The sequence below is a fragment of the Rissa tridactyla genome, chromosome 10, assembly GCF_028500815.1.
Source record: "Rissa tridactyla isolate bRisTri1 chromosome 10, bRisTri1.patW.cur.20221130, whole genome shotgun sequence".
Taxonomy (NCBI): Eukaryota; Metazoa; Chordata; class Aves; order Charadriiformes; family Laridae; genus Rissa; species Rissa tridactyla.
The window spans coordinates 22,731,297-22,749,503 of NC_071475.1; the positions used below are offsets into that span (position 1 = coordinate 22,731,297).

General features: G+C 40.9%; 1 protein-coding gene across 11 annotated transcripts in view; it reads right to left on the minus strand.

The window, feature by feature from the left end:
- IQSEC1 (IQ motif and Sec7 domain ArfGEF 1) overlaps nucleotides 1-18,207 on the minus strand; it is a 347,042-nt gene that overhangs the window by 113,912 nt on the left and 214,923 nt on the right. Inside the window, exon 1 of one of the 11 annotated variants that reach the window (XM_054216251.1) lies at nucleotides 17,302-17,491. The exons of the other annotated variants lie outside the window; for them this stretch is intronic. Coding sequence (XP_054072226.1) covers nucleotides 17,302-17,369 — 68 coding nt within the window. The 5' untranslated portion in view covers nucleotides 17,370-17,491. Of the gene's footprint in view, nucleotides 1-17,301; nucleotides 17,492-18,207 lie in introns of those variants that run through there. 11 annotated transcript variants of the gene reach the window in all.

Sequence of the window (18,207 nt, forward strand, 5' to 3'; positions counted from 1 at the left end):
CCAGAATAAATTCCACTAGGCAGATATGTCATTGACTAAATGCCTATAATTAATAATTTCTACCTCTGTCAAGCAGTGTAATTGCTTGTGGCTTCTATTGCACCGATGCAACTACTTGCTATCTGAAAACATACTATTTAACTTCAAAACACCAAAATATCCATATTATGCTGCATTGCTACATAGCATAGCCGTAAGATTACATTTTGCAAAGCAGTATATGGCAAGGGAGGGCATTTTAGCTCAATAACAAAGACTGAGGACTTAATTTGATTCACTTCAATTCCTCAAGAGATGTGAGATCTCCCCGTTTCATTCCAGCTCTAGCTCCCCATTTCTTCCTTCTTCCGAGCCTGCATTACCTCTTCCAGATGCCAGTACTTGGTTTTGTTTTCATTTTCACCCTTTCCGTTCAGTATTAATTCATAGTGGAAGAATAATGGCCTGAATCACATGGCTGAAAACAATCTAACCACCTAAATTTACAGTTAGCCCCTTGATTTGGTTTAGTGCCACCTGAAAATGTCATTCTTTTATATAATCTGTTTAAGAGAGAAAGGAGAGATGTGGAGTAAAGAAAGGGCCGTATTTCTCTGTGCTCCTCAACGTGTGTCAGGATCGACCTAACATACCCTACCCTGAGTTCCCCCCAGGAACACACTTGGATGTGGGGGCAGGTTTTGGCAGAATCCCCGTCGGACCGTATTACACCGTATTTTTTGCCCTTTGGTAGCATACAAAACTCCCATGAACCTCTCAAACAAAACCTGGCACACCACACAGCAACTCTGAGTTTCCTGTACCCGCTCCGAGGAGGACTGAGAGCACCCGCAGCTGTTTCGAAAGGCTTGGAGAAAGGCAAAGGTCTGCATTTCCCACCAGCCTGCTCAGCAGCAGAGCGTTCCTTCCCTCACGCACCATGCAACTGCTCTAGTGTATTGCTCTATCCAATATAATTTTTCTTTTATTTCGGCCCCAAACTTATAAAAACCACACAAAACCCCCAAACCAACAGAGACCAGTAGTTGATGAGGAAGTATCAGAATCCCAAGTTTCCATTGCTGACAAAAACATCTGCAACTTCATTACATGAAGATTTCAAAAGCTTGCTCACCATAATATAAATAAATTAATAGTCACACAAATCACATAAGGTATACGATATACTATAAACATGCATTTCTAGATTCTACAGTCTCCAGATGAAGTTTGTGCAATAAGACGATAATTTTCAACTCACGTTATATTCTTATAACATCTGTAGCTGTGGGAACTAAGGAACTTCTATGCCACGTGGTTACAGTATCTGACATTTAAATATTGCTGTGATAGAATTTCGAGATGTGCTTGGGAATATTGAAGGCGGAAGAAAGGATACTTTGAAGAGGGAAACAGATACAAAAGCTATGCAAATTAATGGCAAGTGCTAGAAAAAGTAATTATCTCTATGTCTTAGTTCCAAAGTGCTAAAAGTCTTTTTTCAGTGTGAAAGCATATGTGGGCACTGTGTAAGTGAAAAAGTAAGCCTATAAAATAGCAGAAAAATTAAAACCAAAGCAAGAAACTTCTCTTGCAGCGCTATCTCATGGCACTTGGAATTGGGAGTCCTTCCCACAGCCAGCGTAGCCAGGCGAGGCACGGGAGGAAGGAGCCACGGCGTAACCTTAAATCCTGTGCAAAACTGCAGCTTAAAGGCTAATGGTCAGTGTCTTTTATTGCTCAAAAGTGATCTTGGTTTAGAACACTTTCTATTGAACGGGTGTAATTTCTAGAAAATGATTGTTCCTTTCTGAATCACAGAACACAAAATGATAGGATGCATGCCCTTTTGCCTTCCTATACTCTTTGTTCTCCACATCCCTTGCACTGTCTTATTATGCAGCTAATCACATGCTAAAACTGCTTTTAATTTAGCCTGTGAAGACAGATTGCTGTATGCGGACCACTGAGTGGGAGCAGGGTTTAGCTTACATTAAAGTGACGAAGTGGGCCTACCAGCTGCCCAGGCAGCTTGTCAGTCCCCTCTGGTACTACAAGCAATGGGAAAGTTAAACACATGCATGGCTTTTGTTTTTCCAGCCAAGTTATAAAAAAACCCCAACCAACAAACCCCCCAAAACCAGGAGGCATCATCTGCAGAACAGCCAGCTGATCACATTCAGCACGACAGACGTTTGGAAAGGGTAGTAAACAAAGCACATAGGTCCGTCCACCTGATAACAGCGTTGATCACTGTAACAGCAACTAAAAATGTAAAATAAATGGAGTTGCTTAGTTTGAAAAAAGGGAAAACAGGGACAGGGAGAAATTCAGGGGAGGAGCGGAACAAAAAGACTTCCAAAGCTCACCCATTAAGAGTTCCCTGTAGATCAGCAGAAGCCAAAGTGCTCCTATGGCAGCTCTTATTTATGCCTCATTCCTCTATCAAGTCTTAATACACCAAGGCTTAGATTATTTATTTCTTTTTAAATTCTTCCTTCAAAGCCAATTTTGGGTAAATAATTTAATAGCCGGAGGCTGTATGACTACAGAAAGGCTCAGAAGCAGTGATGGAAAGCTCTTTGGAACTGCCTGTCAGCTTTACACATCACTTTCGAAATTAAGCATGTTAACTATAATTAAAAGAGATTATCAGCCACCTGTGCTTACAGCTTTAGCGAGGTGCTTGGCCATGGCACTAGTTACATTAGAATAGATACTGGCGTTAGCCCACATCCAGAGGAAGCTGGTTAATGGAGAGGAAACTCCACTGGCAGCATTCGGAAATGCCCAGCAGAGCTGATTCTACCAAGTCCACTGACATTGTGGACATTGTGTACACATCTGGAAGGAAGAATACAACAGTGTTCGTTACCTCGTTACCTATACAGATAATATGTCATACTCAGGTTTACTGCTGGACACCTATTTATAGAAAAAGAACTCCTTAAAGATGTAACAAAACATCTATTTTTGTGGCCTGCCTTATACAGATAGCACTTTGCAACTCCAAATTTGGATTTATTATGCCTGTAAACACTTTCTTTTCATGACATGCTAACATGTTTACCAAGAAGTATCCTTAGACTATAATCCCAGATGACGGTTTGTTGAGAGAGCTCTAGAGCAGGATGGGTTCAGCGACTGACACTTTTGCTGCCTTGCCTGACATGGTCTGCTTCAAGTCCAAAATCTACTTAAAGAAAGTAAGCAATATGGCCCAAAATGAAGTTCCTCTCTTCATTAAAGCATTTAGCTTTGAGGTTTGCTCTGGCATTCAGCACATCCCAAACCCAGTTGCTTAAGCAGCTTTCTGTGAGAACATGTCTGCTGCAATCACCGTATTTCTATCCCGGAGCAACAAAGACACAACAAGAGGGCAGAGAAGAAAAGATGAAAAGGTCTTCCCTGGTAAAGGCCACTGAAAGGAGTGTTTCTCCAGGTTAGTACCATGTTCTTGTACACATTTAATTGAATCTACCCTTATAATATCTAAAGCTCAAAAAGACATGGTAAAATTAGCAGAAAAGAGACACTACATAATTGGCCAAATGAGTAGAAACTGTTAACTCTAAAGAGGCTGTTCTACACATCCTGTTAACAAATCAATCCCTTCAACTTCGGACAGCAGTTTACTTCTAATGGTATCTTTCCATTATTCCATTTCAGAACAGACTGGCTCACAAACTAGTTCATGTAAGAAATTTTTTCATTGCTATTGTAGCAAGAGTTACGAAGTTTGCTTTATTCTGAAAAACAAAGGAAAGATAAAGATACCTGAAAACTGTAAGATAGCAGAATTATTTCAAAAGCCATCAGTTTAAGGATACTAAGATCAGGCCCACTTCCTATCATTTTCCAAGTTCATTCGTTCCCTCCTGAGGGCAAAAGTGAAATCCTTGTTGCAGTTAGTGGGAGTTTCCCTACTGAATTTCAATGGCACCAAAAGAGTCCCTCATGTATTATCATTCATTTGAACCACATTTAAACAACAGATTTATTTAGAGATGGATTCAACAAAAGAGTGTTCACAGTACCTCTCAGAATGAAAATTCATCCTTACTCCTAAGTGCAGCACACAAACAGCATGGACAGACCAGCACAGAGCATCTGCAAAACCCACCAGCCTTGGGATAAACATTCCAGCTGGGTAAATTCAGGCAAATCTGTCTTCCAGGTGTATGGAAGCTTAAACTTTCAAAATGTGTGTGTGTGGGGGGGGGGGGGGGTTGTGTTGTTTTTTTTCTTTTCATGTTTGATATAGTTTTTCTAGTGACAAAAGCAAGAATACTGTATCTTTCAAACACAAACCCAGCATTTCTCCAAAACATTTAATTCAGTTTCTAATATAACTTCGATTTTGAATCTGAAGTTTGGAAGGTATTTTGAATACCAGCCACCACTTTGACCTTTGTACTTAATGCAATGTAAAATCGATTACAGAAAAGTAATGAATGCAATACTCAGCTTCTGGTCTGTTAAGACCTCCTTGCCATATTTTCTAGAGTTCTGAATCTGTTTCTGTCTTATCACTTACACGTAAACTCCTGAACCACCCTGGTTTTGGAATTTGAACCAAAAGAAACTGTAACCTCCTACCACGTAGTCTTCCAAAACTCAAAAAGGCTATAAACACCAGGAATTAGAAATCTAAGTCTTCATCTCAATGAGAAAGCGCGCTCTACAATATTTAAGATCTATTTAAAGAATACGTAATTAAATCAACAAGGCATCGTTTGCATCACTTAGGCTGTTTAACAGTAGCATATAATAAAAATGAACCCACAGACAGACACCATATTGCTATATTTTTATATAGCTACCAGTGATGATAAACTTTACAGTCAGGCTGTGCTTCATTAGTGGTAATCACCAAAATTGTTTTAAATTTCTATCGATTATCCTATAAGAGCATATAGGCTTTAAGTATCCGCAGAAACAGTAAAAGCAGATACTAACAATGTTACCCCTATTTCTCCTCACCCCCATGATCGTGTATCTTTTATTCCCGTCCTTTTTTTAGGTCACCCTCGGAAACTCTTGACTGCAGAAATTGATAGGAAGGGAACGCTGAACAAAGTACCTCTCAAACAGCAGAATGTATGCTCTGGGGAAACTTTTCCTCCTCGCTAACTAATTCTTAGCAAAAGTCAATAGAAAAACAATATAAATATTTGATGGGAATATAACAAATTGCCTTAATACTGGAAGGGTGAGGGAAAAGAATAAAAAATCCAGTGGAACATTTGAACCCATCTGGTAGATAAGTCATGTACAGATATCAACCATCTGGGGTTTGAACTTTATAGCTGACCCTCGGCTGGACAGCATTTGTTGCCATAGCTGTTTAATTAGACGGAACTCCAGCTTGAAGAGGAGGAAACACTTGAAAAATATTTGCCAAAAACAATGTGCCTTAGTTTGAGATTTTTCCAGTGTCTTCCTTCTATTCAAGAACTAATGTAGTTATATTTATGTGCATGTGGATTGATTATATTAAGTCTTTTGCAGCCTTTGCGAGGAATTACTTTGTGACACGTAGGTTGAAGGGGAAAAAAAGTCTTCAGCAGCAAATTCCCAAGACACGCTACTGATTCATTCAATAAAAGTAATTACTTTAGCAAATGTTTGTGTATTTTAATGCCAAGAGGAGGATTCCAGGTATTTTTAAAGCTGGTTAGAGTTTGTCAGCCTAGCAGATATCCAGAAACTTCTTGTCAATGTGATGTAACATTGACACACCACTTAATCAGAAAAATGGGATGTTTCTCTGACAAAAGGATTTTATCTTTAACAAATGTTACATTTCGTTCTTCTTAATGTATTCAGAGCTGACATCATATGGTCCCTAGATTTCCCCTGGAGGTATAGATTTTAAAGTCCAGAGGGAAATGATAATACCGTACACTGATTTGTTGACATATGAGCTCTGAAATTACCATTGGAAAAAAATTCCAAGGTCTGCAAAGATAATTTCACAACCCAAAGTGCATCCTAGCTCTGTGCTTCAGAGTTTTAAAAGCTTTTTGAAAGGAAAGTTATGAAGAATGAATGAACAGCACACACGGGGGCCAGATTTTAAAGCAATTTTTTAAAGCGTTGTGCAAAGTTCATCTCCCTTTTTAATGAATACCGACTACTTGGACAAAATGTTTCCCTCCCTCCCCTCTCAGCAGATTTAGACATAGTGAAATTCATCTTTGGTAGACATGAAAAATTAGAGACAGATATGGAAAAGGCTGAGACTACCACCACGGGTCTCTTGTTTTCTTACCAGTCTCATCTGGTTTAGACACATATGGGTATCAGTACCCTAAGGACATAGATGTATTTTTTCTATTTCTTTGATGGAAAATTAGGTACAGAGTTCCTCTTATTAATAGCATCATTAGCCATTGGTATGGAGGAGGCAAAGACCACGTACCTGACCTCACCACTTAGAAAATGAAAGACAGAATAGCCCCAGTGAGCTAATGGTTCTGAGCAGGCACCGATAGATAGCAGGTCATCACCTCGCAAAAAAATGTCTCTTGAAAGGTTAGACCTAAGGGAGGGAAGCGTGTCAGCAGCCCTTTTTCATTCCCTAAAAGTATAAGAAAGTCATGAAAGGTTTTCTTCTCCCCTCCTGAGTTTATTTTCATTTTAGAAAATTCAGCTTTATGCTACCCCAGAATTACAACTTCAGAAAATTAGATAGCTCAGGATACTACAAGAGTGTCAGACCCTGAATTTAGATCATTTACCATCCCAACAATCAGATGAAAATTTCTATAAAATAATGAGTTGTGTTAAGGCTTCATATCTCCCAGTCCTGAGAGCTTGCTTAGTCCTCATCTCTAGGCTTTCCTAACATGACTATCTAACTTAATCAATTAACAAAAACCACCAACAAACCAGTATATTTACTGGTTTATAAATAGTATATTTACAAATACGAACAGAGCATCTTTCCCTTCCTCAAAACAGCTTTACAATATTGACCACTCATGTAGCTTTCCCAGTGCACTCAGACCTTCCCCATAAGGCTCTCAAGTGCCTCAAATATACCGTCTCTTCTTTAAAGGCTGAGGAAGTGACCAAATATTGATACAAAACACTACTAAGCCAGTAAGCTTATTTAACAGTTGAATACATACTACGAAATATAGAGTATCAGATACAGAAATAACTTGCAGAAGGGTTTTGCGTGTGTGTGTTTTGTTCGCTTGGGTTTGATTTTTGGTTTAAAGCGGCAGGTGAACAGCCAGACGCCGCCTGCTGCTGCTGCTTGATGCTTGAGTCCTCTCTTAACAGTACTGGGACTTGTATTAGTAATACGTGCATCTTCCGAGACTGTATGGTTTTCATTTGGGATATCTTTGCAAGAACAGCCATCTCCGTCTTTTCTTTGAAATGGCACATACAGCACATACAGCTTAAGGGAGTCCGCTCCCAGTTTCTTTAGAAGCTTCCTTGGTTCACTATTTTGGAGGAAACGGCCCTGCCACAGGGTGGTTATGCTTTTGTTTGTGGAACATTTCCTCCAGAAGTGCCAATGGTGTAAGAAGCCCTGCTCACGCTCACCCATTAGCCCTGACCTATTTCTTGGCAGCCTATTTTTACCGTGGATTCTTTTCCTGATCTCTCACCACGTAGCCTGACGGATTGTTAGACTGACAAAACCAACGTGTCAGGACAAGCAGATGAGAGGAAGCAGGCTAGCACAGTATAGGCACAGAAAGTGCTTATGAACTACCATTTACGCCCCTTTCAGCATCATTTCTCACTCTCCATCCCATTCTTATTCCAAGAACCACCAAGGTTTATGCCTGTCCTGCAAGGTGGGCACTAATGGGAATAGTCTCCCAAGACGCGGATATGAGCTTCTGTGCAAGACTCAATAATCTGAGTAAGAAATCTGCTCAAGTACTTAGAATATGCAGGTGGAATAGCCAGTAAAATGCAGTGGTTTCAGAGCCTGAAAGAGGATAAACAACTTGGGACAAGTTTTTCAAGAGGTAGCCTTTCAGGTTCAGGTTCTTTTCCATGTGTTTGTTTTTAAAGAATTAACACTGGCCATTTGGAAAGAGTTCAAGTATTTATCTCCATCTCACTGGCCCCTTTCCTCCACAAGTGTTTGTTACATTAACTTGAAAATATACAGACAGTGAAATTCTATCATCAGGTCCAGAAAAAAAAAATAAAATAAAAAACCCACACAGCTGAGCACACTGCAGGACAAAGTCTTGAGTACTGCGATTTGTGGAGAAGTGCTGAAATTCAGAGCTGTGTGTCTACAGCAGTTCAGATTAAGCTCTCCTAAATAGTCAGATTAAAAAGTATGGTTTTCATAATGCCTGGTTTTCACTTACGTTGAATATCAGAAGATAATTTCAGACAGATAATAAGCTATTGAAAAGATCAGTCTGCCCCTATTTCATCGATTTAGTGGAATAGCTCATTCTCCCCAATTTAAACATGAAAGGGCCACACAAACATCTGCTGATGCAAGCACATCTACCTGTACAGAAATACAGGCCTGCAGGCCTTTTGAGGAAATCCAACAATGCCAAGTAAATTGCAACTGAGCTTTAAATCTAAGCTGAATGCCTAAGATTAAAAATACGCAATTGAACGAATGGTAACTGCTAATTTGTTGCTCAAACTTCTGTTAAGTCAGCTTCTGTTTCCTAAGGAACGTAATAAAAACCAACAATAACAGCACTGAAGCTGTTTTTATGAAGCTTTTTTCTAACTATATCTGCCAATTATTTCTATCCACTTCTAAAGGCAAGACTCGCTCTTAGATAAGAGAATCCAAGGCAAAAGTACAAACTTGCCTTTTCTCTTCCAGGAGGCACCAGAAGCTCCTTCTCACAACTTTCTCTGAAACTGCAACACCACTGTCCTTTTCATAGAAAAATGTCTTATCCACAAGACTCATCATATATTCTGAAGGCTCCCGAGCAACAGAAAGGTCACGTTTCCCTTTGCACCAACCCGCACTGGCTTTGTACTCTGCCTTTTTGACAGAGCCATCACAACCTGCTCCGATGTTCTGGAAATCTCTCTTGCTTGAACACAAAACCCATGCAGGCTGCAGGTGAAATGGGACTATCAGGTCTCTGCCAAAGGTCATAGCGAAACGCTTCTTGTCAAGGCAGTGGCAGCGTGCGCAGCTCACGCTAACGGCATAATGGAGCACGGGCAGCGGCACGGTTCCTCAAACAACGGAGGTGTCAAACTAGTTTTGCTTTATGGATGATATGCAGCCAGCCGGCAGCCAACACAGCACAGAGAGCACAGGCACTACATGGGCAGTCACTCGTGCCACCGTAATTCGGCAGTTTATGGGTTCAGATGCTTTTATCAAGGATCTCCTCTGAATGACTGCATTTCTTGATACCCCAACAACGCGTAGTTATACTCAGAACTGTTGGCTGTGAACATAACCTGCTCCTCCAGATGACGTGGTAAACAATTGTGTCCAAGAAGACTTCCATATCAGAAAAACAATTTATATGAAAATAAGTAACTTTCCGGAGAGCTGAACCAGAATGCTTCCTGTCAGGGTGGCAATTCCCCCTGTGTAATTTCCAGTCATGGTGCTGCTCCCTGTACAAAACAGGCCCCATTAGACCATGAAAGTGGCCCCCTGATGATATGAAAGAATACTAGTCATTACTCCGATATCACAAACTAATGAGAATTCATTAAATGCAAAGTGCTGTGCATGCTGCTGTGACTTTTCCAGAAGATCGACGCAGGTGTGACTAACTCAAGAGCATATTTAATTTTTAATTGACCAGTTTGCAGCACGCAGGTTTACACCTCAGTACGCTCAGCATGGAAACGCTCCGCAAGCGGAGTTGGTCAGGCAATCGTGCCTCGCCTACCTCAAGGTTTGCTCATGTTTCATTAACCAGATTCAAGCGTCTGAAGTAAATACATAGGTGAGGAGCTTTGATTTTTTTATTTTTATTTGTCTGTTACTGCAGTTGTCATGAGACCCTAAACTCTCCTAATTAAGCAGTTCTGCCACCCCTCTTCCCCCCAGTGGTGATTTTGGGAAAACCTCCAGCAACCTAATAACACTTCAAACCCTGAAGTCACTGATACCTGTCAGGCAGTTGATGATACCAATGAATTTATTGTCTCCTGCTAAAAGATGACTGAATGCAGGACACATTGTTTACTGCATAAATTCTTGCTGGTTTTGTGATTATTGTCAAAGAAAATGATTAATAGGCAGATACTGCATGGAGAACAGCAGAAGATCGTTTACATAGTATTCAAAAGCATACCAAGAATTAAAAATTATGCTTGTGTAGCAAAATTAATTCCTATTAGAAAAGGAATAAAATCTTTACCAGGCATTTAAGCAGAAGTCTTTTGCATTAAAATCATTTCACATACCATGCTTTTCATGCTATGATCAATTCACGATATCCACTGATGTTAATCACATAATTCGTAAGCATTAAATTGATCAGTACTCACCAATTACTAAAATGTTATCTAACGACTCCTGGAAAATGCACGATCTTCTTAAAACCAGATAAGCACAGAGCTTTATTCACTCGCTACCTAATTTGCTTTATAGTCCACAAGAAGAAAATCCCATTCAAACTGAAAAGAAGGTAACGCTTCCATATAATTGCTTTCTTGTCTATACGTTCAGAGCAGAAAGACACAAGCTGAAAGGCTGCTCCAGGAGCTCTCAAAATATAAAAAATACAAATCAAACAACTGGGTAATCTAAGGGCAACAACAGAAGCAGTATCCTTTCAAAACAAACCCTAAATGGCTATTTCTAGGCAGGTCTGAAATGACACGGAGCAACAGGACTAGAAGTTCAAGTATTATAATTCTCAAATGCTGGTTCTGTCCTAAAAGCTGCCATATACATTTTTAGCATCTGCATCACCTACAGCAAGCATTAAAATCCAAAAAGCTACCTTAAATGTAATTGAACTCCCCCATCACCAGACAAACAATTTTACCAGCTCAGTAACCTATGGTTCTGCACCAACAAGCTCTTTTGAAAGGTCTGTGTAAATAAATAATAAAACAGTCTGTTAACTTCTCTAGACTGCCTTGGATTAGGTTTCTGACTTCTAGGGTTTCAATGCGTATCATCATACCCTGCGCTGCGAGAGCGCAGAGCTCGGCATGTTCAAACCCAGGGCTGCTCTTAGCCCAAACTAAAGGTTCGAGCTAAACATCGATGCAACTATTTTAATGCAGAGACATGAAAACTCAGAAGAGGGCTAGAAGTTGATTCCATTTTTAGCTAATTAGCTAAACTGGCTTCAGGTCCTTTTCTGCTGGAACAGCTCAGCAGACTCAGGTTTAAAATAAAGGAACAAAACTTTCAGAATAAAACCTGACGTGCGCCGTGACTAAAACCAGCTTTCAGATCTCACACCGGTCCATCACTTCCACATTTTGCAACTATTTGACCCTTGTTAAAAAACAGAGTCTTTAAGTTCGTAAGGTACCTTGACTTTTGTACAGGAACGCACACAAACAAGCAGCACTGCTGCTGGACTGACCGCTTCCCTTCGTTTCCAAGGCAGCTGACCCTCACCTGCGAGTTTTCTACATGAAGAAAGGCTTAATTATGTGCAAACATTGCAACTTCTGTGGTAGCTTTTGCATTAAAACTCAAGCAAGGATTAAACCGAAATCACCTACTGTCTCTAATGGCCCCTGCCTGTATATTTTTAGCTTTTAGCAATAATATAGCAAGTGGTGCAGAGAGACAAAGAGAGCATGGTACAAGACAAACAGAGCACATGACAATACTAAGCAGTAACATCGAAATGAGTGCTCATAGCGGGGAAAAAAGCAAAAGGAGCTGATGAGGTTCCGCTCCTCTGCTCTAACAGATCTGTAACCCGTAACATGTTTAAGCACACCGTGCCCTTCCTGAGCTTAAATCACAGAATCACAAACCACTAATTTGCATTAACAATCAGATTGAAATAATCCAGCCGTGTAAACACAGATACACCCTAGTTGAACAGAAGCCACGTTTAAAGACAGTTAAATGCATTTAAAAAATATCAATCCCAAACAAAACCAAAGCAGTGTGTAATTCACCTCTTGAACAAGTCTGCTTTAGGTAGAGAACTGAGCTCAGGGGAATTAACGCCATAACGATTTCTTCCCCAGATTCCTATGCATAGACCAGAGACAATAGGAGAAACACAGTACACTTCACCCAAATAATGTATTTTAGTATGCACATTCATACACTCTGAATACAGGATTCTAAAGATACCAACTTCATCCTAATCTCACAATGATTTGTTATACTGGCATCAAGAGCTTATTAAAAATTCATTAAGTGCTGCCTGACTATTGGCACTGTCATTCTGAAGAGATCTTTTAACCTAAAGGAAGGTTTGCACTAGGATAATTACAGTTGTGCTATATTAAAATACAAGACTAATGGCTATAGAAAGCCACGTACTCTAGGAAGATTAAAGCATCCAGATTGCTAATGATGACTTCTATTCAGTTTTGTCTTGTGGCTTCTCAAGTGCAGCATTTTGCAGATGACAAAGAAACCAACATGGAAACCAAAGAGAAAAATAAACACATTCTGGAGATACAGGAGTCAAGATGGAAGACTTTGTTTTTTAATTGCAGAAGTGAATTTTTAGTAGTTCTTGTTAGTGTTTAAGCTATAAGCTAGCTGTAGGAAAATGACTTTGTTAATGTCTGATCTTAATGAAAAGCACCAACTCTATTGCTTACTACTGCAATAATACATATTATCCTTTTCTGAGATAAATTTCACAAACATTAACCCCGTAGGTGTCAGGAGGAGTATCTGAGGTGGGTATTCTAGTTTCCATTTCAGGTGAAAACAGAAATGCATAAACTAAATATCTCATTATATACGCCATTATTGTTGGTTACATGTAACAGTTAAATGGCCACAAGAGAATACCGCTGCTATTTGCCAATGAACTGCAGAGCAAACCACCTCTAGCCCTGGCTCTTAGTCCTGTCTCTTCAGCCCAGACTATCTCCCAGAAGGCAAACTCACACTCCAGCTGTGTGAGCACCGTGTCCCCCCGCTCTCCCACCATCGCTGCTTGTTCTCCCTTGCCCAAAGCAAACCCAAGGTTTTTGTGGGGCCCGTGGTGAACGCTACCCACTGCAAACCCCAGGAGGGTGGAAACCCAGCCCTTCTTCTCCCGCTGACTCTCCTGCGTGGCTGTGCTGGCAGCCTGCACGGACACTCTGGGAGCAGGGGCAAGGAGCTGCGATATTGCATGGGGGCAAGAGCATCACTGAACATGACCTGGGGGCTAACAAGGTCATTGCATTATCCCTTTACATTAATCCCTGTTTAATGCATCATTATTTAAAGTAGTTTGAGGTTTCATGATGCAGTGTGGATGCTCAGAACGTTTACGAATAAGCCCCTCCACAAGATACACCAAACTGCTTTTATGTGCTCCAAACTCCCACGACTGACCCTCCCCTACACAGCTACAGTGGCTCGTGCTGCCCAAAACGCAATTAAAGCCCAACTGAGACCCTTTCACTTCTTGGGGTGTTATTTTAACTTGATGAAAACACAGCAATGTTCCGTCAGTCTTCAGAAAAAAAAACCAAAAACCAAAGCAGACAACTAAAAATAAAGTATGACTGAACCAAGACGGAAAATGTTTGTAGTAGAAGGAAAATAAGTGAAGAAACTCCATGACAACTCATACTGAGGACTAATTCTTACTTTTTTCCAGATGTGTAGAGCACTGAGAACTAACTATTGACTGTTTTCCTCCATTACTTGCAAATGGAACTTTAAGATGCAAGCCGAAAACTATGCATTACATTATTATCAACCCTTTAATTTATTCTCTGTGGGCTGTGGATCTGCTGATTCAGATGGCTCCAAGTCTGCTCCTCCAGCCACTAACCCCGTCCGTAGAGGCTGCCTGGCACACAGCACATCACCGAGGGACAGAGGAATTCCGCCTGCAGCTGATCTGCTCCCCGTCTTTACACAACACGCCTTCCTCTGTTTTAATACTGACATGACCCTACAAATACAACGGCTAATAGGAGTATATTGACAAACAATTTCCTCATTAAATATTTGCCTATCCCCCAGCTATGGTGAGTTACAAAAATGCCACTTTAACAGAAGTAAATGACTATTGATGCTTTACCCCCAGTTCTGCTTTAATGCTTTGCCAACCCTCTGATTTTGGGAGAGTTTTCCACCTGCAAACGTCATCTGAAGTGAAGATTCACCAGCAGAGGAAAGTGCTGGTTTTAGCACAATATTCCCTTGCAGTGAACTTCAGAGGAGCGGGAAGGGCACTGCTTGCCCCGCGCACACACAGCGGGACAACAACGGGTTCAGCGAGAAGGGCAAAGCGACTCTAGGGGAGGCTGCTGTGACAGCACAGCCAGCCATACTGCTCTGCCCCTCGCTCAGGAATCCTGCTGCTGACAAACACCATTATTCCCCTTTCCAGAAATACCGGAGATAACTTACAGAGCTCTGGGCAGGAACACTTGACACCTCTTGTGCAGGTAGTGACTGCTCTCGCCAAGGAGAGTCAAAAATACCCCCGTATGGCGTGAGTCACTGCTGGCCTTGGGGAGACTGGGCTGGCAAAGGGAAAAGGATAATGATCCCGTATCCCATAAAGCGGAAACACAGGGCAAATGGGACAGGAAAGACAACTCTCCCCCTGGATACCTGGGAACACCAGCTCCAGGCAGGCACTGTCCCGGAGCTCGGGAATCGTCACCCCACTGCATGTTCCATGTTCCAGCTGTGTAGGCAGACCCTGCCTTGGGAGATAACCTGGTAAAACTGGAGGCTTCACATGGGCTCAGAGAAACGAGCTCTTTCAAAGAACAGAAGTTTCATGTTGAGTGCCACAAGCCCTGCTTTGGTACATTAGTGAAGAAATCCCTTCATCTTTATAAATTTTGCTCTAGAAGTAGGCCAACACAGAAAGGAAAAAAGAAAAAAAGAATCACTTAGAGCAGAACATATCCACATTGCACCATCCTGCTCTCTCCTAAGCTTATTCCAGCAGTAACTAAAGTTCCCCTATGCAAAAAGCAAACCACTGCATTTTCTTCTAGTACTACACATGTATTTCTCCTTGCTAACAGGCACAACTCTATGATTTTAAGGTCTAGTCATGTACATTTAAACACACATACATGGATGTAGACGATCTCTCTGTCCCCAAGCCACACAGTCTAATTAAAACAGACAACAAAGACTCAGTCAAATATTTTTTTTAAAGCTGTTGGAGGCCAATGGAAACAAGACCAACCCTAAACCCCAGTTAATAATAGTTTTCCTTTTGGAGCGGGACTGTTTTCTCAGTGAGGCATAAAAACCCTCATTCAGGCCTTGCGCATACGTAAGGAGCTGTAGTACAACCGGGCCAGTGTAGTCAGTGCCATACACTGCTCTTCAGTGCGGCGGCACGAAGGGTGGGCAGAAATGCTTTTACCAGGGTGGCTTACATGCAGGGGGGAAAAAAATAAACCGGTATAAAACACACTGAGGCTGACTGAAATCTCCAGCAGGGGCTGCATGGGCTTCACAGTCCACTGGAAAGGGGAGGAGGCAGAGAGGGAGACAGACTGGTGTAGCCTCATACTTGATGGATAAGAACATGAGCCAGGATGGTTACTGAAGCCTTCCAAAATGCAGGGGGAGTTTCAGGATTTCTGAAGGATATCAGAAAAGCAAATTAAGATGGTAGAGATCTTTTTCCACGTAGGAAAAAATATCTTTTATTTTACGCTCCCAAACTCATTGGTGGCGCTGCCAAAGAAAATAGGATCTGTTAAAACAACCAAACCCATTAATTGAAAATACTCATAGTGCTGTAACAAAGAGGGACGTTACTTTGCATTACACTAGCTGAGGGGCCAGCAAGCTGCTCTATAAATAAGCCCTGCTGTAAGCAATTAAGCTAATATTCAACCAACACGTTCTGAACAGTAGTAAGGTCACTGATAAAAGAAAGAAGTGGCTGTGCACAACTTGCACGTTAAACTTCAGGAAGACAGCCCACACCCAAGTGCTCCGAGGAACCTTTGAAGCTTCGTCTTAGTAGGAACACACACCTCTCTAACTCTGGAGTTTTGCGCAGGACTTTTCTCAGACATTTCCAGCAGTCGTAAGGTCAGGAGGAACATCTGTGCTGTAAAGACTCTTTCTCTGGATTTAAGCACTGATCCGGTTTGTTTCAGGCTTTCCCTCTGCTTCTGGTTCTAAACCCTGATCGTAAATAAAATGACTTTTATCTTAACCGAATCCTCTCTCCGGGATTATTTTCAGTTTCTATTATATTACTCACTGTCTGCTGGGAACTAAGGGACTTTTTAGCTTTATTTCAGTATCCTGATGATAAAAATCTCTCCACAGTCTCATTCGGGTTGTAATGAAAGTTCATACAGGAATTCAGGCTCTTTAAACTATTTCCTCAGCACAGAATAATTATGCAGTGTGAAATGCAGTAATTACTTAGATTATGTGATTTCTCAAGGGAAGCTTGCATGACAAAACATACCATTCAAATCATATAACCGTGTAACACGAAGAAACTATAGCATGAAAATGGCTAGCTATTTTTAAATATATAAAATTGCTGTGAGAACGTACAATCACCAAGCGTCTCGCTTAATAGCTCCATTCCTGGAATAAACTCTACTGGAATCCACAGCAACTGCGCTTGGCAGGGAGCACACAGCATGTCAAACACGAACCACTCAAAGAATGTGACTGGCGATGCACAGCAGCCACAGCCTGTCGTCCTATTTAAGTCGGCTGCGTTTTCACATAACGCGCACAGGTAAGATTGTGGCAGTACGCTAGCTTAGAGACATTTGAAACTTCAGAGTTTTATTCTGCCATAAAAGCCACCTCCTCTTCTGCCCCCTTCCCCTTTGTCTGAAGCAAACGATGCTTGTGGTTTGCCATGAACAAATGCCGTATCTCTGGATTTGGGAGATGTAAGAAAGAGAAGGTATAGGTAAGTATTCATGAAAATAAGGTTTATTTCATATTCCAACTTTTGCCTGCTTGTAAATGAGAAAGAGGTATTTCCAAGATGAAATAATAAAACCCATTTTGCTTGAAGATTTTTTGCAGTAACCCTGTATTTTTCTTTTCACGGCTTTAGTATAAGGACCAGTAAGAATCTAGCCTAAGAATCACCTCAGACAACTTAGAGTTAACTATGTAGAGTGACAGAATACAAGCAGCAGGACAGACGACCTTTAACGCATGCAGTTTTCAGACTTAAACACAAAATAAAGTTTTATATATTCTTACCGTACCTGATTGTCCTGACAGAAATGCAGTATTTCCACATCAGATTCCACATTGCACTGCCATCTCCCTTCATGACCTTCTCTGAAGTGTTTGCAAAGTGAAAAAGGTTCCAAGTAACTCAAGGAACAAGTAAGTTTAGCAGCACACGACAAAGTTAGTCCAAGGTTCACGCAGCAGCCAAGCACTGATTCACGATTTCCAAGTGATTCCTCCGACCTCTACTCAAATGAACTCAGAGAGAAGCCAGCTTTCTCATCTGAAGTCTCGGGTTACTTCTTTCTCCATGATTTACAAGACTCGTTGTTTACATTATTTACAAGACTCGTTGTTTACATTATTTGCAAGCCAGAAGAGATTATTAGAGGCTGTCCAGAAAGCCACATATAATATTGCTCCAAGTTGTCAAGTGAGAAAAACCTACCCATGCAGCACCTATGAAAAGTTATTCTAATTTATTTCACTTCAAAAAAAACAGTCCAGTAACACAACCCTAGAAAATCACTTACGAGAACTGTAAATGCTTACCAAATACACACTAAATCAAATGGTTTAGGCTGAACAAACTCTCAACTGTAAAATTTCTTGTGTACTGTAATAAAACTTTTTAGTGCCAAAAGAAGTAATGAGTCATTTTCCAAAGCCGTATTTGAACACATACAAAGTTAGGACTTTCAATAGTGAATATCAGCTATGACACAGCCTATAAATTACATCAAAAATAAAATGCCAAGATCTGATTAAAAAACCACCAAACCCAAAAAAACCCAAGCCAAACCCCAACGTATTCACTATGCATACGGGCTTCTCTGACTGTGCTGAAACCTTGTGGACAGGTAAATGATAATGGGGTTTTGTCTTCATGACAGTATATACCCCTCAAAAATCCCAAACCCCATACACGGTGTAGCACA